This window comes from Oncorhynchus keta, chromosome 14, assembly GCF_023373465.1.
Source record: "Oncorhynchus keta strain PuntledgeMale-10-30-2019 chromosome 14, Oket_V2, whole genome shotgun sequence".
Lineage (NCBI taxonomy): Eukaryota > Metazoa > Chordata > Actinopteri > Salmoniformes > Salmonidae > Oncorhynchus > Oncorhynchus keta.
This window is the reverse complement of record NC_068434.1, coordinates 68,987,823-69,011,743: the sequence shown is the minus strand read 5'-3', so window position 1 is coordinate 69,011,743 and position 23,921 is coordinate 68,987,823. Positions and strand designations below refer to the sequence as shown.

At 44.9% G+C, this 23,921-nt stretch overlaps 1 protein-coding gene across 1 annotated transcript; it reads left to right on the top strand.

The window, feature by feature from the left end:
- Nucleotides 1-3,485: 3,485 nt before the first annotated feature.
- Nucleotides 3,486-21,039, top strand: LOC118393862 (cysteine-rich secretory protein LCCL domain-containing 2). The gene is made up of 13 exons (XM_035787007.2): nucleotides 3,486-3,698; nucleotides 5,662-6,047; nucleotides 8,625-8,743; nucleotides 11,997-12,129; nucleotides 13,947-14,062; nucleotides 14,546-14,823; nucleotides 14,944-15,071; nucleotides 15,160-15,290; nucleotides 15,419-15,462; nucleotides 15,573-15,645; nucleotides 16,034-16,109; nucleotides 18,004-18,134; nucleotides 19,181-21,039. The coding sequence occupies exons 2-13, from the start codon at nucleotides 5,784-5,786 to the stop codon at nucleotides 19,230-19,232; spliced, it is 1,545 nt and encodes a 514-aa protein (XP_035642900.1). The 5' UTR covers nucleotides 3,486-3,698; nucleotides 5,662-5,783; the 3' UTR covers nucleotides 19,233-21,039.
- The last annotated feature ends 2,882 nt before the right edge of the window (nucleotides 21,040-23,921 follow it).

The window sequence follows — 23,921 nt, the reverse complement described above, 5'->3', positions numbered from 1 at the left end:
GCTTAGGTAAATGTGAAGACCGCCCCCCGAGCATCCTGTTACCTGAGTTTTAGGAAATGCTGGACATCTCCTGGTCCATGGTGGATTGCATGACTATTGAAGAGCAGTGCTCGAACTGACACAGATGGGAGGATGTTTGATTCACCTTTCTCATTTTGCTTTGAACCCCCAGATAGTCTAGGATGTGAATAATCCCCCAAATTAAATCTGCAAAGCCTATATTCTATCTGAAGTTTGATTCTGAAAGTGATCTTCCTCTGTCCTCATCTCTCCCTACAGATCTCAGGGAACAGTGCCCTCTGGTGGACATATCACACAACCATCAAGCCTGTAGAGATAGTTTCAACAGGTTTAGCCTTTGCCTTCTTCATGCCACCATTCATTATAGTAAAAAGAACCCTCTGACACAGTGTTTGAGTGTAAATGGTTGTTCTGCCTCATAACATGTGAGCCTAGTCTCAGGACTATAAATGATATTAATCATAACTGTATTTCCTGTAGCATGTTGGTATCTTTACCAAGCACTGGACCCATGCCTGAGAGAAGGGGGGGGCGGGGAGAGATTTTCTCATACTCTGTCCTAGCTGTCTGTTGCCACGAGTGGTAGTGCTTGGGCACCTGGGCACAGTGTTTAAACTGCTGAGTTTCACTGAGGGTTTCTCGGGTGATTTGAGTAAAAAAGAAGAGGCCTTCAGCCAGTTGCACACACTGTGGCCTCTTAAAGGCCAACAGAGAGGTTTCACACAGAAAAAAGTAAATCTCCGGATTAAGCGTTCCTGTCTCTCACTGCTGCTAACCAGTAATGTTACTGTGGTTACCTTAATGTTGTTTATTTTGGCCTTATCAGAGCGGTAAAAGCAAACATTTGTATGATTGAGGAGTAATGTAAATACAGTATATGTGCTGGTTTCTTAGCAAGAGGGTGGTGGAGGATGTAGATATTTCCAGCTTTGCAGCACTGGCACTGCAGGCCAATCATGGGAGGCTAGGGGATTCGAGGCTTCCCTCTGAAGGGTAGGACAGGGTACCCTCTGAAGGGTAGAAGAGGTAGGACAGGGTACCCTCTTTGGGAAATTCTTTCAGGACAGGTGAAGGAATTATTTGTTGTTTTTAAAAACCATCAAGAGGAAATGAAAGCAGGTCCGTCTCCAGACAGAATATTAGTCCATGGAGCTCCTACATCAAACATGGAGCACCTGAAACCCATGACTTTTATTATAGGCAAGCGTCCCAGAACTACTATAACAACGGGAGATTTGTTCATATTGGCGTAAGACTTACATGTACATTGAGTATACAAAACACTAAGAACACCTGCTCTTTCCATGACATAGAATGACCAGGTGAATCTAGGTGGAAGCTATAACCCCTTATTGATGTCACTTGTTAAATCCACTTCCATCAGTGTAGATGAAGGGGAGGAGACAAGTTAAAGAAGCGTTTTTAAGCCTTGAGATAATTGAGACGGATTGTGTGCCATTCAGAGGGTGAATGAGCAAGACAAAATATTTAAGTGCCTTTGAAAGGGGTATGGTAGTAGGAGCCAGGCACACCGATTTGTGTAAAGAACTGCAACTCTGCTTGGTTTTTTAACGTTTAACAGTTCCTCGTGTGTATCAAGAATGGTCCACTACCCAAAGAACATCCAGCCAACTGAACAGCTGTGGTAAGCATTGGAGTCGACATGGGCCAGCATCCCTGTGGAACGCTTTCTACCCCTTGTAGAGTCCATGCCCTGACGAATTAAGGCTGTTCTGATGGCAAAGGGGGGTGCCACTCAACATTAGGAAGGTATTCTTAATGTTTTGTCCACTCAGTGTATGTGCAAGACTGACAAGCCCAGAAACACATAAAAGCCACTGCAACAGCTTTCTGATGTCTCTCACTGGTTTATTATACCTGTATGCAATACAATGTGGATTCTGGTAAAAGTCTTTCGAACAAATCGTTTCTCAGTCAGAGATCATTTACAAATGGTAGTTTATCAGTGGTCTGGGTTTGATCTGTTGAGACTTTTGCTTTGTCTTGGCTCTGGTGGAGGATTGGAGAGAGACTTTGTTAAATGGAGCAGAATTCTCAAGTCATTTCCAAATCCCTTTTGAGAAGATTCATTCCTTGTGAAATTCACAACCTAAATTTTCAGAGCAATATCAACTTAATGGATAAATTATGGGTAGAACATTTTTATCTATTTAGGTCACTGTGCAGCTGGCTTTTCTTCTGCTAGGTAAATAACAGAGACAACATGATGAACCATCTTCTCAGCAGCACATGAAGTCTGCTTCTCTGTGTTACCGTGCCAACCCTAATCCATGTCTGGCGGGTCAACACCCCTCATTTCCCCCCGTGCCAAGTGTCATAAACTTGTGTTTCCTCTATGTAACATGTTTGTTGGTGCATCTTTCATGTGCTGCTGCTGAGTCAATTGAAGGCCAGCTGACATCTCTTTTTCATCTCCCTCTGTGGTCCCATGTGGTTGTGTGTTTAGATGATAGTCAGATCATGATGTAGTACTACCATGCCAAGTGCCATGCCTTTACATCCACAGGTCTGGGTCAGTACAGAGATGTAGGCATGTATGTTATACTTCACATGTGGAGCGTGATGTAGAGGTTGGTGTGCCAGTGATGCAGTGTGTGAATCACAGTGTGTGTAGAAATTCCACCTTGGATTCCCACTCTGACGGGAGGCTTGGTCTCCATACCTGGGGGTAGAAATGTGAGTTCCCCATGGGTTAAGTCATTGTCACGGAGACCATGCTGAGCTGTACCAGAGGGAGGGAGATAAAGAGACTGCTTTGACAAACTGGGTACTTGGTACAGATGTGTATGGAGTGTTTGCACATGTGAGGACAGTGAAGAGAGAAGAGCGTAGTAAGAGCACCACCTATTCTTTATTCCTGTTTGATTTACAACTGTTCTGTTTCAGAACCAAACTGCCCCTCCACTCTGCTATGGAAATAGGACATTCTGTCATGACATTCCTTGAGTGGCATCAAAGCAAGGCATCAAAATAAAAAGCCAACAAGTGAATAGTTGTTCAACCATAAACTGATATCATACCAGCTATCATATCATATGAAGGATATATTATAATACAGCTATAGAGAATTATTAATACTAATAGTTCTACACATATTACATTATCACTATCAAAATAAACCAAATTATAATATCGTATGTGGAATTATTAATTATATTTGCATTTATCTGACTCATAATGATATACAATCATGCAATAATCTTTGATAGGCTAATGGTAATTATCGATGAACTGTCTTGAAGAAACTCTGGCAAAGCTTTTGGATTGGAAAAGAAACAGAATAGTTATACAGAACTCTATTACGCATTTCGATTGCTCTGCTTCGTAGTGAATTACATACTTTGTGTTTTCCTTTCGACATCAATCGTCAGAGCGCAGGATGCTTGCCAAGAACATAGCCTTCTTGAGGAGGGAGCTGTGGGAGTGACTAAAGAAAGAAGAGTTCAGATTTGTTTCCCTCATCGCCCGTTCAGCGGGGTCTCTATATAAAGCACTGCGATGCCGTGGTAAAGTTAATCAAAAGTCACAAAGTTACTCTGCCCTCTAGGACCGCAGCCAACGAGTACAGCTCCACTTCAGCACCAATTTAACAAACGGGAAATACTCAACCGGCGCAGAAGCTTTTGGATAATTGCCGATAATTTCCAGTGATTGAGGTTAGCATGTTTTTCTACATTTAATCACATGTATTCTGCACCATCTATTCACCATATAATTATATGATTTTGTGTGCCACTGAGTTCAAACGTTTTTATAATGTTCAGATTTGATAAGAATATGTTAACATTTGTTTAAATACATTTTCTTTCATCAATGCTGTTGTAAATGAATTAGCTGGTCATGAAATACTAAACGTTTCAATATTGTCTTGAACATTGTTATAACACATGCAGTGCTCCAGCCATCATCACTGTCCACATTTCTGCTTCTGTGCTATAATGTCATCCCAGGTGTCAAATGAAAACTGCGCAACATGGCTTATATCAACAATATAGCTGTTTTGAGTCAGGTTTACCTCAGAGCATGTGTTGTCAACTTGTCCAATGGGAGTTGTGTTGATGTGTGAGACTTCTAGGTTTGACATTGGGGGCAGTATAGGACAGAAGAGCTACTGCAGAGCCACCAGGTGGAAGCTCACCAGCTCCTGTATATGTATGTAGGCAGGGTGGTGTGTGTGTGTGTGGCTGGCTGCTCTGTCTGTCTGTCACTCAGGTATAACATTCATGAGAATGATGAGAAAGGCCCAGAAATAAAGGCTGGTGTAGGTTTGGTGTGAGAAGGTAGGCAGGGACACAAAGAGAGGGCCAGAGGAGGGGTGTGGTGGGATGGTTGGGCTGCCTCAGGCCAGCCGGCTGGCTCCCATCGCTGGCTGTGGCTGCTTGGCTCTGTGACAGTGTGTTGACACAGACCGGCCGTCAGACCTCAAGCCGCCGTTCCAGGCTAAGAGAGAGAGAGGAGGAATTGAAGGATGCATGGAGCAGTGGTATGACTGGCTCTCTCTCTCTCTTTACTTCTCTCCCTCTCTGCCATGCCTTCTCCTGCCGGCTGATTTAGTAGCCCTGCTGTTTGTCTTCTCCTGGCCAATGGGGTTGTGGCTGAGGCTGGGAGCCTGCCTTGTGCCCTGTGAGCCCTGTGTGCTGTGGCAAAGGAGGATGAGAACCACACACTACCTCGTATTCATACTAAAATGTTCTCTGCATCTGACTCTTCCCCCCTCTCTCTTTATTTGGCTTTCTCTCCCTCTATTTTCATCTCTCTATCCATCATTTTCTCGTTAACTAATAACCTTTTCTGCTGTAGTTCTTCCCTACTCCCTCTCCCTCTACTGTTTTAGATTGTGATTTTGCAGGTCAGCCAGAGGAGGATCAGAGAGAGGTCACTGAGATGATGGACTTCTTTGCCTGGGAGAGTGAACCAGACTGATTACTCTCTTTCCACCCAGATTATATATCACTCTGGAATACAGGGTCATTCAGGACAATTGATGGCTTTCATGAAATATCTGCAGTCATGTTTACCGATAGATCATAGTTCCAAAGGGGCTGAGTAAGACTCCGACAAAAGAAGAAACTAATTAACAATGTGAATTTCCTTAGTCACTGTGTTGCGCAATCGATGTAAGATTTCAATTTGTCATTATTATGGATCTGAAAGGATATCCCCAGCTAATTACTGAAATATGATAGAGCTGAAAAGAGCTTTGAAAGGATTTGGCCAAACTGAAGATGATCAGGTACAATGTGGAGATTAAACTGATGAGATATTGTCTGACTACTGAAAGCCTTGTAGAGAGAGTGTATCCTTGGATATGGAGTAATACCACTCATTTAATTGCCTCACCTGTGAATACTACAGTACTGTGGATAATTGTTGCAAAATCTCTGACTCCACCTTGTTCTTGTGGTTTTAGTTATGCAACTTGTTCTCAATGTGGTGATATCATTTCCGGACTGATGTATTGCAACCAGTGAAAATGCCTCAATTAAAATGGATCAATACCTCTAGTATTGCAAAACCCAGGGTTCTCTTGCGTTAGCTCAGTCGTCTGTCTGGCCATGTGCTTTGCTCTGTAGCCTGCTTTGTTGGCTGGCCGGCTCACAATGTGTTTTCTCCCAACAGCATTGTCTCTGCTGCGCTCAGAACCAGAGCTTACACAAGGCTGCCCACTGTAGTCTGCCTACCCAGAGCCCTAGACACAGACGCCCAGAGACCCGTCCCAGAGACCGGAGATAACTGCTGCCATGCCCTTCTGGCTCTCAGCCCTCACCCTTGCCCTCAACCTCCTGGTCCTCTCTGCCAGGGAAGGAGCTGCCCTCTTCCTGCCCGACTCCAATGAGCTGCGGCAGCTATTGAACCGGTACCAGGATGACCAGAACAGCACCGATAACACAGCGGGTAGTAGGACCCGACGGGCCATCCAGTGGACAGACCGCGGGGAGATTCTACAACTGCACAACAAACTGAGAGGACAAGTCTACCCCACCGCATCCAACATGGAGTACATGGTGAGAATTGCAATCCTGAAATGTACACTACCGTTCAAGAGTTTGGGGTCACTTAGAAATGTCCTTTGTTTTTGAAAGAAAAGCACATTTTTTTGTCCATTTAAAATAACATCAAATTGATCAGAAAGACAGTGTAGATATCGTTAATGTTGTAAATGACTGTTGTAGCTGGAAATTGCAGATTTGTTTATGGAATATCTACATAGGCGTACAGAGGCCCATTATCAACAACCATCACTCCTGTGTTCCAATGGCACGTTGTGTTAGCTAATCCAAGTTTATCATTTTAAAAGGCTAATTGATTATTAGAAAAGCCTTTTGCAATTATGTTAGCACAGCTGAAGACTGTTGTGTTGTTCTAATTAAAGAAGCAATAAAACTGTCCTTCTTTAGACTAGTTGAGTATCTGAAGCATCAGCATTTGTGGGTTCAATTACAGGCTCAAAATGGCCAGAAACAAAGGACTTTCTTCTGAAACTCGTCAGTCTATTCATGTTCTGAGAAAGTAAGGCTATTCCATGCTAGAAATTGCCAAGAAACTGAGGATCTCGTACAACGCTGTGAACTAATTCCTTCACAGAACAAGCCCTTAACTGGTAGCTTCATTAAATAGTATCCGCAAAACACCCGTCTCAACGTCAACAGTGAAGAGGCGACTCCGGGATGCTGGCCTTCGAAGCAGAGTTGCAAAGAAAAAGCCATATCTCAGACTGGCCAATAAAAGATTAAGATGTACAGAAGAACACAGACACTGGACAGAGGAACTCTACCTAGAAGGCCAGCATCCAAGAGTCACCTCTTCACTGTTGACGTTGAGACTGGTGTTTTGCGGGTACTAAGGTGAAAAGGGTTGCCATTGATATTGGCTGACCCTGGCCGTGACTTCAGTGGGAGGGCTTTGGTTTTTACTACTGTTAGGTTCTGAACAAACAGAGTAAAAACTCATGGACATCTAGAAAAAGCTCAAACCAAGTTTATTCACCCACTGGTTCATACAGCTGCAAAGACAAAGACATGATTACACAAGAACAAATATTTATGCTTTCCTACTGGGCACAGTCAACTCCTTGCACATCTAGACAGCCAATACATCTCTGTTGCTAGTCAGGAACTTAATTGGTTCCTCTCACTGATGTAGCCATGGCCTGCCTGATGCAAGAACCTTCCTGGGTGTGGAAGTATATGTGTGTGTAATAGGACTTCTCCTTCTCACTTCATCTGACCTGACCTCGGGCCGTCTTCCTCACCCTGGTCCGCAACTGTCCTACCTTATCGGTGACTGAAACCAGACTGTTTTACCTTTGCCTTCCTCCTTAGGCTCAATGATATTTAACAATACCATGATTTGACAGAATGTAAACTTTCTGCACTCCCCCTTGTCTCACTCAGTAACTTCCCCTCCTCCTAGGTTCTATCCACCCTACATTGACCCCAACATATACATCCATTATACATGTAAATTCATCAATAAGTTCTAGTATGGTAACATGAATAAGTATTTTTCAAGCTTGAGCCCAACACGACAACAATCTTCTCTCCTGGAAAAGATGAGCTCATGGTTGTCAACTGCTGGCAGCCTGGAGAGGAGCTGGCTTACTGGGAGGATAATTACACTGACTCTACACTACCTGCTGGGAGTCAGACACTTCAGAGAGGGGTGAATGAGGACAGGGTAGGCCAGGGGAGGACAGAGAGAATGAGGGAGGCCAGAGTGGCCAGTGGAGGAGAAACAGAGTGCTGCTACATGAAGGAGGGATGGATAGAATGGGAAGGGGACTGTGGAGAAGAGAGAGCACTGAATGTTATTGAGAGCGATAGTGTTTATGGAATGTGGTGACTGGGTAAGCGGGTGTGCTGAGTTTAAGGTTAATATAGTTTAGATGGACATACTCTGGGGGGTAGTACAGATGTAGTACTGACAGTGTGATGTCTTGTCTGTGTGACTGTGGTGTGGTCTGGCAGGAGAGGAAGGGCCATGAAGTCTCCCTCTGCCCTGCTCTTCTGTTCTCTGCCAGGCCTCAGCCAACAAGCTTGGTTCTGAGGACAGGACTGGAGGTATAGCCGAGCTGGCATAGTCATGGGCATGCATATGTATGTGTGTGTATTTGTATGTGTGGTGGTGGTGACCACCAAGGGCCTGGAAATGTACTGAGGAGAGACACTGTGAGGCGCCACACTGTACCAGTCACCTCCTCCCCCATATCCTAGTGGTGAGAGTGGTGGCAGAGATGAGGTGCATCCTCCCCTTTCCACCCTCTTTTCCACGGGTAGAGAGAGAAACCCGCTCAGGAAATATGCCTAATTCAGCTGTGATTGCTGGGGATTTGTAGTGGAGTGGGGCCAGGCGCTGCTCCACTCACATTTCCTGGGCTAAAGCTAATGTTTTACTTGTATCCAGATCAATTTCAGCTCCCTGGGAAGGAAGAGGGAGAGCAGAGGCCTACAAAGGTAGCTAGTGCTTAGGTAGGTAGCTATGAGGAGACAGGAGGAGCAGTTATTATATGAAGGGGATCTACCTGGTGGCCTGATATTAAGTGTTACAACTTTGTTCTAACAGTGTTATTTGTGTGTTTCCAGGTCTGGGATGATGAGCTGGAGAGGTCAGCCACTCACTGGGCAGAGGCATGCCAGTGGGAACATGGACCTAATGACCTGCTCATGTCCATCGGTCAGAACCTCGCCGTTCATTGGGGCAGGTAAGACAATGTGACACACACACGAATGCATACACACATGTACACTTCGCACACACACACACTCTTTGTGCTCTATGCTGTCTGCTAATGAGTCTATGTGAGTCTGTAGTGTGGCTGTTGTGTGTACACTGAGTGAACAAAACATTTTGAACATCTGCTCTGTCCATGATAGACTGACCAGGTGAAAACTATGATCCCTTATTTATGTCACTTGTTAAATCAACTTCAATCAGCGTAGATGAAGGGGAGAAGACCAGTTAAAGAAAGATTTTTAAGCCTTGACAATTAAGACATAGCTTGTGTATGTGTGCCATTCAGAGGGTGAATGAGCAAGGCAAAAGGTTTAAGTGACTTTGAACGGGGTAGGGTAGTAGGAGCCAGGCGCACCGGTTTGTGTCAAGAACTGCATCACTGCTGTTTTTTTCATGCTCAACAGTTTCTCGTGTGTATCAAGAATGGTCCATCACCCAAATCACATCTCGCCAACTTTTGGATGCCTACGGGAGGGCGTCTCCCGCTCAGCCCAGTCCAAGCTCTTCTCTGTCTTGGCACCCCAATGGTGGAGTCCCTGCCCATCTTCTGAAAACATCTGAAACCCTACCTCTTCAAACAGTATATTTTTTCAAATGTTATTTTGTTTTTATTGAGGAACACAAATAAAGTACAAATGAAGTAAAAGAACAACCAAAAAGATCTGTCAGTTACAGCACATCACACGCTCATCAGAGTAGTTACATTCACATCATCTTTGAATTAGACCATTTTCAAGTACGAAACCTATTTTTCCCAGTATTCCTGACCTCTCTCCTGTTGAGTTCTTAAAGCAGAGGTCATATGCTCCATGGGGTGTATTTGTTTTTACCATATCTATCCATTGTGTCACGGTGGGAGAGTCTTTTTGTAGCCATTTCCTAGTGATGGGCTTTTTACTGGCTGCCAGAAGGACCTTCAAGAGGTACTTTTCTCTAGTGTGTAAGTTATCCGGTATTTCACCCAAGTACAAAGAAATGAATGTTTGTTCTATGTCAAAACCCATTATCTTTCCAATGTTAGATCTTATCTCTCCCCAGTTTGTTTCGATTGCGGGGCAGGACCAAAATCTATGAGAGTGATCCACCCTTGATAGTCCGCATTCTCTCCAACAAGTGTGTCTGTTTGGATTTCAGTTTAGGTCTTATGAAGAAACGTATAACATTCTTCCAACAGAATTCTCTCCGTGACCTTGAGTTGGTGGAGCTTTGTTGAGTCTCTAATATGTTCAACCATGTTTCATCAGTTATTTCAATGTTAAGTTCCTCCTCACATTTCTGTTTAATATAGTTTGTAGATGGTTTCTTTGAGGATTGATTACCCAAGTAAAGATTGGAAATCGTTTTTTTGATACTCCCCAATTTGTATGCGTTAGTGAATACTTGGATACAGTTTTGAGGTGTTCGAGGGTCAATCACTTTTATCTCCCGTAAGAAATAGTGCCGAACTTGAAGATATCTGTAAAAATCTTGTTTATCCAAGCCATGTTTTTTACTTATGTCCTGGAAGTTCTCTAGGTTCCCATTCCTTATAATTGTACTGAATGATGTGATGCCTTTCTGCGTCCACTGTTTAAATCTGCTGTCCTGAGTTGCAGGGATGAAGCTGGGGTCGTATGTGGGCCAACTCAGCAATTTGACCTCTGTCTAAATGATTTTGCTTAACTAACTATGTCTTAAGAGAGAAATAAATCCACTGATGTTGTCTAGGTCTCAATTGGGCTGACACAAAATATTATTTTAGGCTCTCCAAACAGTATCTTAAATAATCCTCCTCCTCACCATGACTCCGCCCCTCCCCCACCCCCTCCCCACACATACACACATACACATTCCACCTCTCCTTCTAGCTCTGACTCTACTGATAACCGTTATTGAAGAAAAATGTACTTTCTATTTGTGTGATATGTGGCTGTCCCATCTACAGTAACTATCTTAAGATGAATGCATTAACTGTTTGTTGCTCTGGACAAGAGCGTCTGCTAAATGACTCAAATTAAACATTTGAAAACATGGGCCAGCATCCTTGTGAAAAGCTTTCGACACCTTGTAGAATTCATGCCCTGACAAATTGAGGCTGTTTTGAGGGCAAAGGTGGGGTGGAGTGCAACTTTAATATTAGGAAGGTATTCATAATGTTGGCTATACTCGGTGTATGTATTTGTGCTGTGTGTTTGTTAGGGTATTCAGAGCATTGCAGCCTGACAGTGGGGCTCTTTGTGTATGACAGTGGAGGGCTACCTAAGCAGGTGCCATTCTGGGAATCCGCTCACTTGAGCTCTCACAGCCTCTCTCTCTCTCTCTCTCTCTCTCTCTCTCTCTCTCTCTCTCTCTCTCTCTCTCTCTCTCTCTCTCTCTCTCTCTCTCTCTCTCTCTCTCTCTCTCTCTCTCTCTCTCTCTCTCTCTCTCTCTCTCTCTCTCTCTCTCTCTCTCTCTCTCTCTCTCTCTCTCTCTCTCTCTCTCTCTCTCTCTCTCTCTCTCTCTCTCTCTCTCTCTCTCTCTCTCTCTCTCTCTCTCTCTCTCTCTCTCTCTCTCTCTCTCTCTCTCTCTCTCTCTCTCTCTCTCTCTCTCTCTCTCTCTCTCTCTCTCTCTCTCGTCTCACAGCCTCTCTCTCTCGTCTCACAGCCTCTCTCTCTCGTCTCACAGCCTCTCTCTCGTCTCACAGCCTCTCTCTCTCGTCTCACAGCCTCTCTCTCTCTCTCTCTCTCTCTCTCTCGTCTCACAGCCCCTCTCTCTCTCTCTCTCTCTCGTCTCACAGCCCCTCTCTCTCTCTCTCTCTCTCGTCTCACAGCCCCTCTCTCTCTCTCTCCCCCTCTCTCTTCTGATGCCAGCACTAGCTAGGGCTGTTTTTCTCCTTCTCCACTGCGAGTTTGTTGTAGTCTCAGCATTTTTCAATACCGTAAAAAGAGATGTTTACAATAAAGGGCCATAATTGATTCGACAGGCTGTGGAGCCGTGTTTAGTTTTTGTAATTTTTTCTCAGCATGGCTCATGTTCCCCGATGTTGGAGGGAAACAGACTGTGAGTGTGTCTGTGTGTCTGCTGGGTCAGAACCGGACTAATCAGTGGAGGCCTGAGGGGAGGCTGGTGCAGTGCGTCTCAAACCCAGCGAAAGCACCTGGCAGCCCCCTCAGATATCCCTCATGTGGCCCTGGCAGCTGGAGGTCCTCCTGTATGAGCTCTCTGTGCTGCTGAGGCTGATGCTGCTCCCTCTGTGTCTACAGGTACCGCTCCCCGGCCTACCACGTCCAGGCCTGGTATGATGAGGTGAAGGACTACACCTACCCATACCAACATGAGTGCAATCCCTGGTGTCCCGACCGCTGCTCAGGGCCCATGTGCACCCACTACACCCAGGTGAGTCTTGGCTGGGGGAGAAAGGGGGTGGGGGTTCTGAATTTGGAGCGTTGAGTTCATGAGCCTGTGCAGTGTTCAAGATCATAAGTCTCCTTTCTACCATCAGTATATAATGGACAGCACGTGACTTTTAAATGTGATGCTGCTGCAGGTATTCAGGTCCTGTGTAAAAACAACGTGTTACCTGCAGCCTCTTCAACGGGTGTCCATGAACTAAAAACAGGGGGAGTGCCTTAAACAGTGTGGTTACCATAGGACCACATGGGGGCACAGTAGTGTAGTGACAGGGGAAGATATGTGCTTGCCTCAGGACCATTAAACCATCACATCAGAAAGGGTGCAACAAAGTGGTAGAAAGAGGAATAAACAGAGGGGAAGAGAGGGACAAGAGGGGGACAAAGAGGGAGAATTGGCCTCCTCTCCTCATAGACTTTACTTTGTAGCTGAGATTGGTTTGTGAAAACAGTCCGACTCATCCTCCTGCATCTGCATACTACTTCACACGGGAAACCAGGTCACTAGCATCTGGAAACACTTCCCAGACACACCAATCGTCTCTGTGCTTGACCTGGATTCCTTTGAAGATGGAATGCGGGGAACAATGCCAAGTCTGAACACCCTCTCCTTGTTTCTCCCTTTCATTTTCTAGACATACTAGTGTAGCGTAGCATAGTTGGGGTCCAATCCCTACCATAACACTGCTAAGCTAGGTTATGCTAGCCCCTCCGGGTCAGTATCCTCACAGTCTCTCTCTGGGATGACACAGAGCTTTACCACAGGCTCCAGCCCTCATCATCACATCTCTGTGTATGCTGTAGTGGTGTAGCAGTGTGGTGTCTATGCTGAGTCATTGTCTCTAAGTCAATACTGCCTGTGGCCTCTCACTGGCCCAGGAAAGGGAAACACATTCCTGAAAGAGAGGGGAGAGGAGTGAGAGTCGGAGAGAGAAGAGGAGGAAGGAGAATTAGGGGTACAGGGGGAAAGTGTGGTATTGGAGTCATGTAACAAGCTCTCAGTAGTAGGACTGCCTGGCTGTCAAATCCATAGGGGATGCCTGTAGCTTTACATTTAAGTAGTTTTAAAAAACTGTATTACTATAATGCTTGTTGTTTTTCACTTTTGTAGTTGGCGTTTGAATTTTGATTGATACTGTTATTGTACTGCATTGTTGAGGAGAGTTAGCTAGCAAGCATTTCACTGTACCTTGTGCATGTGACCAATAAACTTTGATTTGATTTAACTACCTCTCCATATTGACAGAGGAAGTGGGCTTGTCCAGAGTTGTCTTTGTTCAGTCCGAGCCAAAGCGAGTATCTTTTATTTACATTATTAAACTGGATCATGAGAATGATCACAGAATGTCGCAGGAAACAAACTGTGGTCACATTCGACTTCTATCTCCCTCTGACTGGGGCCGAATGAAAGAGCAGCCTCTTCTAAGGGCCCCTGTGGCCCCATCAATCTGCCTCCAACACCCCAGCATGGGAACCACTTCCTGTGGCAGGAATGCGGGATCTATGAGGGTCGAGAGAGATGAGTGAGAAAAGGAGAGAGGTCTACAGTGACATGGTGCTTCCTACTAATGTGTCTGTGAGGCTCTTTCTCTGACCTCCATAGCCACCCATGTCAGGCCCTTTCAAAGGCTGCAGGGCTCCAGGTCAAATAGTTTCAGCTCGTAGAGTTGTCTGCACTTTTATGTGGAGCTGAGGAACTGTATCGGTGGAGATGGATGTGTGGTCATAGAAAGAACAACGAGTCAGCAATGCGAATATCCTTTTATAATAACAATGTTAATGGAAGTGTTGTCTTCTCTGCAGCTGGTCTGGGCCACCACTAGTCGTGTGGGTTGTGCAGTGCACGTGTGTCCCAGGATGAACGTGTGGGGGGAGATCTGGGAGAACGCTGTTTACCTCGTCTGTAACTACTCCCCCAAGTAAGATCAACTCACTAACGTTACTCTCATTTCCCCACTCATTCACATATCATGTCTCCAGTGTTCTGTTTTACATACTTCTTACCACCACATGGGGTGTTTACCTAATACCAAACGCTTTTGAGGGCACATGTCAGGGTATGAATGGTTCTGTCTAATGTTACAGTTAAAGTGTCTGTCTAAGAAGTATTTCATGACACATTGAGGCCAATTCTGAAATTCCAGCAGAAGTTCAAATACAAAAATAATAAAGGCAGGGGAAAGAGAAACAGGTCCTAAGCAGAATGTTCCAGACAGACCTCATTTAATTTCCAGAGGGACAGCGTGTGTGTTTTCATTATCCAGCTGGACTCAAGGTTTTAAGAGTGTGTGATAATGTGCAAAGAACACGTGAATAATTACTAGGCCATGTGCCGTGACGGCTGAGTGCTGATTAGTTTCCAGCCAGTCATCCTGACCACTGTGCTCCTTCCTCCTCCCCAGGGGAAACTGGATCGGAGAGGCCCCTTACCAACATGGCCGCCCATGCTCCCAGTGCCCTCCTAGCTATGGAGGAAGCTGCAGGGACAACCTTTGCTTCAAGGGGGACTCTCAGCGTTCTGAGACTGAGGACATGAACGAGGTGGAGAAAGCTCAGATTCCCATGTCACCCCGCACCACCACCAAGCCTGTCCCCAGACCCCAACCCAAGCCTGCTGCACCCAAGAAGCCATCCGCTCCCAAGCCTTCCACTCCCAAGGCTCCCACCAGCACTTTCCTGGGTGAGTTTGACTAGTGGGAATCGTGGTGGGGACTTTCAAAGTTGGCTGTTTGAATGTACTGTTTGAGAAGGAATGCCACTGAAATCCCTAATTGACCAGTCATTTATTTGTCTCCCACAGCCCAAAACATCAAGTGTGAGACCAAAATGCGTGACAAGTGCAAGGGAGCAACCTGCAACAGATTCAACTGCCCTGCTAACTGCCAGAACAAGAAAGGGAAAGTGTGGGGGACGCTCTTCTATGATGTGGTGAGTCTCACACTGAAGTCCAACATTTCACACTATACAGTTAGTGTGCCTGAATGTGTTTCTAATGATTCTGTTTCTATTTTTCCAGCAATCAAGTATCTGTCGTGCTGCTATGCACTATGGCATCATCCATAACAATGGTGGTCTGGTGGACACTACGAGGAAAGACAAGTTGCCATTCTTCGTCAAGGCAACAAAGAACGGCATTGAGTCATTCAGGTAGATATTTCTGGCAGTCTTTATTTTCTGTCGTCATTCTGCCTGCTATGCTCATTAATGGTTTGTGAAATGAATTGATTTCCTGAAATGTAATGGTCTTCTAATGCCTGACTTTAATCTCTTCGCAGTAAATACAAAGCTGGCAATGCATTTGTGGTGTCCAAAGTGGAAAGTAAGTCACACTTTTTCCAGAATAAATGGAGCATGCACCTTGTTTTTACCTTCTTCACCTGATGACTTTTTGCAGCTGTTGATGGCGTATGTCTCCTCTCTGTACCACAGGACAATCAGTGGACTGCTATGCAACAGTGGCGGAGATCTGCCCCTTTAAGAAGCCCTACTCCAACTGCCCGAGGTGCCTAGCTCCTCTCCCCCCACCATTGTTTCACACGCACAACAAGAAGTGATGACTTGTGAATTAAGGGCTTTGCTTTGTAAGCAAAATCTAATTAGAGTCAGATTCCTGCTCTGGGCCAAATTCTTTAAACCTTCAGTCCAAAACCACTGGAATCTCCTAAACATGCAGACTCTGCTAGAAGGAAGCGTCAGTCTTTCCTCTGTTCTACAGAAGTTCTAGGGGAAATGTGTCGGGGTTATTCATAACATGACATACATTACATTTAGCTAAATGGCAAATTCGTGCATAAATCCTGCATTTCTCATTGTTGCAACATAAACCATGGGTCTGCCCATTCAATTGTATTTGTTAATAATAGTGCAATCTCAATGTGTCTCTCCCTCAGAGTGTTCTGTCCGGCCAACTGCAAGAATGAGCCATCCTACTGGGCTCCGGTGGTTGGGAACAGCTTCTACACAGAGGTAAGTACTGGGCCTAGTCACTGGGTATACCAGAAGGGCCTCACCATGCCTGTCCTATCCTCCTGACCTGGCTGAGAGGTCATACTGACAGAGGACAAAACGTTTGTCCCCACTGGGCCTGCCAGACAGATACACCTCAGTGTGTCTGCTCCCCAGAGAACTGTATCTGACTGGAACACTGACCTGATTTATGTTGGACAGCAGATGAGTGCGGTCTAGCCCCGTTGAGCACTTAAGAGACTGTGGCCTGAGGCGACCACGAGCAACTTCTGAATAGCGGTGTGAACATAGTTGGAATGGGAGCACTGGTGATGCAGGCCTTCTAATGGTCGCCAGTAATGTCTCTCCCAGTGCTGAGTTCGACCACACACAGCTGCTCAGTCCTGGCTGGCTGACTAACTGACTCATAACTGGCCCAGAGATTGCATGCCTGAGGCCTGAGTCATGGGACTGTGTCAGGAGAGGGCTTTAGGACCAGTCTCAGAGAGGGAGGAGCAGTGGGACACACTGTCACCTCCATTATTGTCACATCACCTCAGTTCCTGTCAGATCACCTCTATCACTTCCTAATGACCCGAGGACAAATCTCAAGTGATACACTATACTCCATACAGAGCGCTACCTTTGGCCAGAGACACATACGGCTCTAGTGACAAGGAATGCACTATATAGAGAATAATATGCCATTGGAGAGACGCCATATGTCATTCTAAAATCACCTCTGGCCTAAGTTGCAAGTTGCATGTGTAAGCTAATGTGGTCCTTCTGTGGCTCAGTTGGTAGAGCATGGCGCTTGTAACGCCAGGGTAGTGGGTTCGATTCCCGGGACCACCCATACGTAGAATGTATGCACACATGACTGTAAGTCGCTTTGGATAAAAGCGTCAGCTAAATGGCATATATTATTATTATTATATTATTATATTATTATTATTATTATTATATTATTATTATTATTATTATTATATTATTATTATTATTATATTATTATATTATTATTATTATTATTATATTATTATTATTATTATTATATTATTATTATTATTATATTATTATTATTATATTATTATTATTATAATGTGAGACTGCAGTGGGTGAAAGGAGTGAAACAAATAATGATGCTCCCCTGGGAACAATTTTGGACCTAAATTGACCCAGTTACATGAAGTTAATGTTTTACGTGTTCTTGCCTCGAACGAACTTGACGACTCTTGTTTTCCACCAACATTATTTCACTTAGATGTAGTCCTACTGGACACAGCAGTTTCCCAGAGATCTCAAACAGAGCCCAATGACTGTATTTTATCAGGGCAGAGCCTGATTCTAACACTTAAACACTCACAGCGCCAACTAACACTGAGCAAAACACAGCAGAAGGAGAAGTACAGGCCTATATTGACATAACAGAAGTCCCCAGACACCTGTCCGGTTCACCAGACACCAGGGAATGTGGCCTGTGTTAGGCTAGACCAGTGTGATGGAGTATGATGAATGAGCTTCCAGGTTAGTGATAAGGACCCAGGGTCTGACACGCTGGAGCCAGACTCAGTGCTTCGGACTGGGGGACAGGAGGCACCATGCCCTGCCTCAGAACCATGTGTGGAGTGTACAGCTCTCTGCTGCTGTCTGTCATCTGTAATCCAGAGTGGGGCAGCAGTTTACATCCTGATAATAATGTGCCTGGCTTCGGCCTTGCTAATGTACATGTACAGGATTTGTACAAATGGAATGCTCTGGAAACGAATACATTGACTGTATTTGGTGTGGCTCTGTGCACTGTACTGAATACAAGAAGCTTTACTGATATAGTGAAATGGAATAATAAGCCATGAGTGCTGTATCTGATATCATGAAAGGTATATTGAACCCTCTCTTCTGATCTCCCCTCCCTCAGCGCTCCAGTATCTGCCGGGCAGCCATCCATGCCGGGGTGATCCAAGCCGGCGGGGGCTACGTGGACGTCCTGGCCCTGGATAAGAAGAAGAGTTATGTTGGTGTCCTGAAGAACGGCATCCAGTCAGAGAGGTGGGTGCCTGCTCTTACCCTCCTCTTCCCCTGTAAAATACCCTTCCCTGCCCTCTCTCTACCCTTCCCTCGCACACCCTTCCCTCACACACCCCTCCCCTGTCAGACAGAGGTCTAGGGCTCAAGCACGGAAGCCATTGGCGCCAAGTCCATGTTTGGCACACAGGGGTGCAGGAGTAATGGTGTGGTTTGGTGTGCGGACGGCCCACACATGAACTCTTTGCTTACTTTACCCGGACATTCAATGGAGTGTGCAAAGTGCTGCATGGCCAAAATCAGCTGAGCTAGAGTACAGTGGAATCTAATGCTGAAATCAAGGGCCCCCTCACTGGGAGCCTCACCTTAACCTTAGTGTGAGTGAGGACATGGGCTGTCAGTGACAGGGAACGGTATGGTATTACAACCATGGCCATCAACAGTCAGCCCCCGGTGTGATAGAGACTGATCCAGAGGTTGACTTCTGTCCAAGTGACCCAGTAGTTAGGAAGTGGGGCGTACATGTAGCTGGTTGGGTGGACGGTTCTTTAATAAGGAGGAAATAATCACAGCCTATCCATTTACCCGGGGATGGAAAAGCTGTCGGCGGCTGACTCAGTGCTTCCCTCTGCAGATAATTGCAGCCAATCTGATGCCAATGGGACGGGCATCATCCTGTGATTACTGAGATTGGCAGGCCTTCAAGGCCTCTCCACTAATGAATTAATGCCAAAGCCGTCAGGCCCAGCACAGTAGTCAATGGTGGTTGTTGGAAAGATCACTCAGTCACTATAACAGCATGGCTAACAATGAGCCAGTGTTTGAGTCATGTTTCCAAGTACAATGAGCAACAGGCTGACTTGAATTGGAGCCACACACGATCAATGACAAAAATACATTTGGTCTACAAAACAACTGACTGACTTGACAGCAATATGGTTTATATTATTGTAGTTATCTTTAGATTTATGTCACTTTATCTTAGTAATGAGTTGAAAGGACACTGGTTAACTGTTTGAGTTCATGAATGAATTCTCGATGTAACCGTCTCTCTCACTTCTCATTTGCAGTAAGAGCAATCCAGAGGGTGGCTCGTTCCGTGTTTTTGCTGTGAGGGAGTGAGTCTCCTCCATCTCAGGGCCTCCCACTCATTGGTTCAAGGACTAACAGGGTCCCCCATCTGCTCTCAAGGGGCAGGAAGTGCCCACAGGTTTGATGCCATGGCAACTCCTCCCATCTGTCTCTGTCCCCCACTCTGGGAGGAAGCAGAACTTCCCATTGGACCAACAGACACTTCTCCCTCTTAGCTAATAAACAGTATCTGACTGCTCAAGTCGGTGGCTAAACATCACAAAGAACCCTTCTGTCTCCTACCCTTCTCACCTTTAAACCCCAGATGTGGATATTTTTGTAAGATACACAAACGTTAATGCAAAATGATGTGTAACATCAAAGACCAATAGAACAGCTGGTGCTGGAACTCTGCGTCTTGACATGTAGTTAGGTTTCAAATCAAATATGTCATATTTGTGTATATTTTATGTTCTTAATACAAAAGTGAATCATTGGTCTCCATGCACAGGAATGTATATTGATCACTGTATTTAATCATTCTGTACAGATTTAATTAATTCATTTTGTCCTTCTTAAATGGGTGTATATTGACAGTTTTATGTGTTTATAATGTATTTTGTAGCTTGTCTCTGCTTTCCTAACCCATTTATGCTTTCATCGTGGTCTTTACCTTTGGCGGATAGGCCATGGTGCTTGAGTTAGGAGAGGATCTGTGTTTGGCATGCTGGACGAGCTCACAGTGGACAGACAGGCAGACAGAGACAGACAGACTTAGGGATTGCGTAGGAAGGGAAGGGGAATGAGGAGGAGGAGGGGAAGGCAATACCTCCAAGGAAAAGAAACCTTTCCTGAATACAGCCTGTACGACTTCCAGTGTCAATAATGTTCAGACGATCTGGTTAAGGTACAAAAACATTGTAGCAATGTTCTGTCCACTGTGAGCTCAGGAAGGCAATGGGAGCTTGGTGTGGGCAGGGCTTTCAAAATGGTGGCATATCTGGCTTCATCTGAGGACATTCACAGATGAACGATGTTCTTGTTTGAAAAATGATTCTGTATTTATAATAGCTGACTGCTTTCTTCCCCCCCTTTCCTCTCTTGATGCCATGTGTTTTGATTGAATGAGAGAAATACTCCAAGATAGGTTGAATTTGTCCCCACTTAAGACAGTTGAATGTTGTAGGTTTTGTAGAAAGAGGGTCTTATACAGTCCAGTGTAAGAAAGGTGTGCCAGGTGTTCCTATCAGCAGGCTTAGCTTCAGTTAGGATTCATGACTAGGTAATGATTTGTAAATTACACAGAGGATGCAGAACATGGATCTGTTTAAACCACTCATACCCAGGAATGTAATAAATAGTTACTTATCCAGAAGGAAGGCACACAGAGGCAGAGGCAGGCTTCAGTTGGGGAATATCCTCTTAAATGCTGAGACTTTGTCATGAGAGGAGAGTAAATCTATGTAAATTTATGCTGGAGGTTTAGGGTCTCCTAAAGAAGGACATTAGGTATCCTCTATATATCCCTAGGCTAGACTGGACAGCAGTGTAGCCATTCTCTCTTTGTTTTAGTTTTCATATTTCTATGTTTTTTTTAGGCTACCTCAGTCTTATAGTACATGGGCAATCTTAACGGGAATGGTAATGGTTTGTACAGCTTTGGAAATGGAGTGTAATACTTTGATTAGTCTTTTCTGAACTGTTCTCTCTGCTGTAAAGCCTTCTTTCTAAATATATGTGTTGTGTTATTTTTGTTTGTTTGTCTAGTTTGTATGGTGTTTATAGGCATTGGATGGGGTTTTGTATTATTATTTTTTTTGTACAATTTGAAAATAATTAAAGTTTGAAATAGTTAGAATGTTTGTTTATTTTGTACACTGGATATAGTAGTATACAATGGCAACATTTGCCAAGGTAGTAGGAAGATGTTCCTACAGCAATTTAGCATAAGTACTGATTTCTCAACAATCCAACTACAGCAACACATATTGTACAGCAACACAGCTTGAGCCAGATCATATGACTGGAGCAGTCAGGTGACATGACAGGCATGCTGAGGTCCACAGCAGGCATGAATGGAATAGAGACCTGGGCCACCCAGGTTAGGCCGATTTATCTTTGGAACAACTTCCCTGACCACAGACACGATCTGAACTGGCCTTGGTCTGCCTCTGGTGGGTACAGACATGCAGGAATGGGGTGGAACAGATTCCCACTCAGTTAAAACAATCACTCATCCTTAGGAAGCACAGAAATGGTATGCTGATACTATAGTTCTGTACATCTGAGTTAGCACAGTACATAGATGGTATGCTGATACTATAGTTCTGTACATCTGAGTTAGCACAGTACATAGATGGTATGCTGATACTATAGTTCTGTACATCTGAGTTAGCACAGTACATAGATGGTATGCTGATACTATAGTTCTGTACATCTGAGTTAGCACAGTACATAGATGGTATGCTGATACTTTAGTTCTGTACATCTGAGTTAGCACAGTACATAGATGGTATGTTGATACTACAGTCCTGTACATTTGAGTTAGCACAGTAATGACACAAGTATGCTACTCAATAGATGTAAAATAATAACGTTAGACATTTCATCAGGGTTTCTTGCTCTTTGTACTTTGCAGCTTTCCACATTGAGAACAGACAAATGGAGACACATTGGAAATAAGGACTCATGGACCATTGGAAGAATGTCTAAGTTTGAGATACACTCTTTAAGCAGTGGTACATTCTGATTCTGTCATTTAGAAAGACATACAGTAGTAAGGACATGTGGTGTTACTTCAGCACACAAACCCAGACTGGGCCTTTGTTATTGACCTGATGTTGAGAGTAGAGAGCCATCTGAAAAACACCTCAGTCTAACACTGGCAAGAGGCTGTGTTTAATGAGAGAGAGAGAGAGAGAGAGAGAGGAGAGAAGAAAAAAGAGAGGGAGATCAGCAAGGGATGAACCCTGGCTGAAGCTCAGAGCTAGAAGCTAGGTCTGCTGATAAACAGCTGTTATAGGCCAGCCTGATGACTGTTTTACTCCCAGTGATGATGAAGATGGAGTGTCGCTCTCCACTCAACCTTTAACGACCCTCAAAGTGCAGAGAGAGAGGACCAAGTGTTATGCAGGTTTGTTCCAGTTTGCTCTTTCGACGCTCTTGGCCCACGCCACATCCCTTTGAATGTCATACAGATGCACGTTTTTCATTTCCTCCCTGCTATGTTGAAGCTGAGGCTCTGAACGGCTGTTTGTGTGTCTGTATGTGTGTCTGTTATCTCCAGAACACTATATCTTGGCATAACAACTCCAGCAGGCTCACCCATCCAGCAGCCAGCTGCTCCTCTCCATCTCCCTGTTTCTGCTTAAGGTGACCTTGCCGCGTGCTGCAGACTGTTTGGTTGGGTTACTGTAGTAGTGGGAAGCAGCAGGGGATGGATAAACAAATAGGCCTCACTTGTCTTGTAACCCAGCCATTAATGCACAACAAACAGCAGGGCCTTCAGTGGAGAACATGCAGCCTCAGCCCTTATCCTGCCCCACTGCAGCAGCAGCAGGAGCAACACACTGTATCGACCAGCTGCTGGAGAAGAGCCCTGTCTCCTCTGATGGGGTTTTGTTCTACGCACTGACCTCAGTGTGTGTGTGTGTTGGAGGGGATCTTAAAAGCAAGGTATCTGGCTGAAGTCCCTGTAGCTAGGACTTTGCACTCCTTACAATCATTTACAGTATGCTAGTGAGCAGCTGAATTTAACCTCCAGGGACTTTTGGTTGAAGATCTCTCTGCTGTTATTGGGTGCCATTTTCAACCACAATCTCAAAGACTACAGTCGGAGACTGTAATTCAGAGGGACTTTGTGCTTGCCTCGTTTTCCCCTGAAATTTGAGTGAAACGAAAGAGGACATGTTGCACAAATTACATTAAACAACTCATTAACCCTTTAATTCATACAGTAGATCCTTCTAAAACTGTGGTCTTTAAGTCAAGGCCTGGCAGCTCCATTTCCTTTCCATCCTTCTGATGTGCTTGACAATTCCTGCATCTCACCTTCACACATCGTTCAATAAACATCTGTGTGGGGGCTGGAAGTCATTTCTGAGGAAGGCAGTACAGTAATTACTGTAGTTAAGTCCTTTGGGGGAAGTGGCCGTAGCTGTGCGTCCTGGAGGAAGCACCGCGGGGCTTCCAGGATATGCTGCATGTTATCAACCTCCTGTTTGTTGGCTTAATTTAATGAGGCTTCACAGGCCAGGACTGCTGACCTACTAACATGGATCCCCTTTCTGGGGGCCTTGAACACCTCTGTAACATTCCACTGGACTGTGTGTTGTGTGTCCTGTGTCCACCACTCTCCTTGCTGCTTGGCCAACAGTCTACAGTTCATGATGAAAAACACTGTCCACTCTACTCAAACAGAGAGATGATCAACATGGTCATGTTCACAGTCAACAGTACCAGAGTTGGCGAAACCACTTGAACACTGACCTACAGCTATTAGCGTCTGCGTCCAAATGAATAAATGAATCTGTCGTTTATCGGCTGCTGACCCTTGGCTGGTTTACACTGTATGTTGGAAACATTCCTGCAGACCTCAAGGCTCCTCAAGATAAACACAACATTAATGAGATGTACAGGTTGTGGACAGCATCGATGTAAGCGCAGTAGAGGAAAATATCCTAATACATCATACAGTATTTCCCCAGGCCATGTGAGGAGATCCATCTGGGTTCTCTGGCT

Coding starts and splice junctions, on each gene's coding strand:
- LOC118393862 (XM_035787007.2), top strand. CDS start 5,784: ATGCCCTTCTGGCTCTCAGCCCTCACCCTTGCCCTCAACCTCCTGGTC. Junction 8,744..11,996: donor CTCGCCGTTCATTGGGGCAG/GTAAGACAATGT, acceptor CTGTGTCTACAG/GTACCGCTCCCCGGCCTACC. Junction 15,463..15,572: donor TGTGGTGTCCAAAGTGGAAA/GTAAGTCACACT, acceptor TCTGTACCACAG/GACAATCAGTGGACTGCTAT.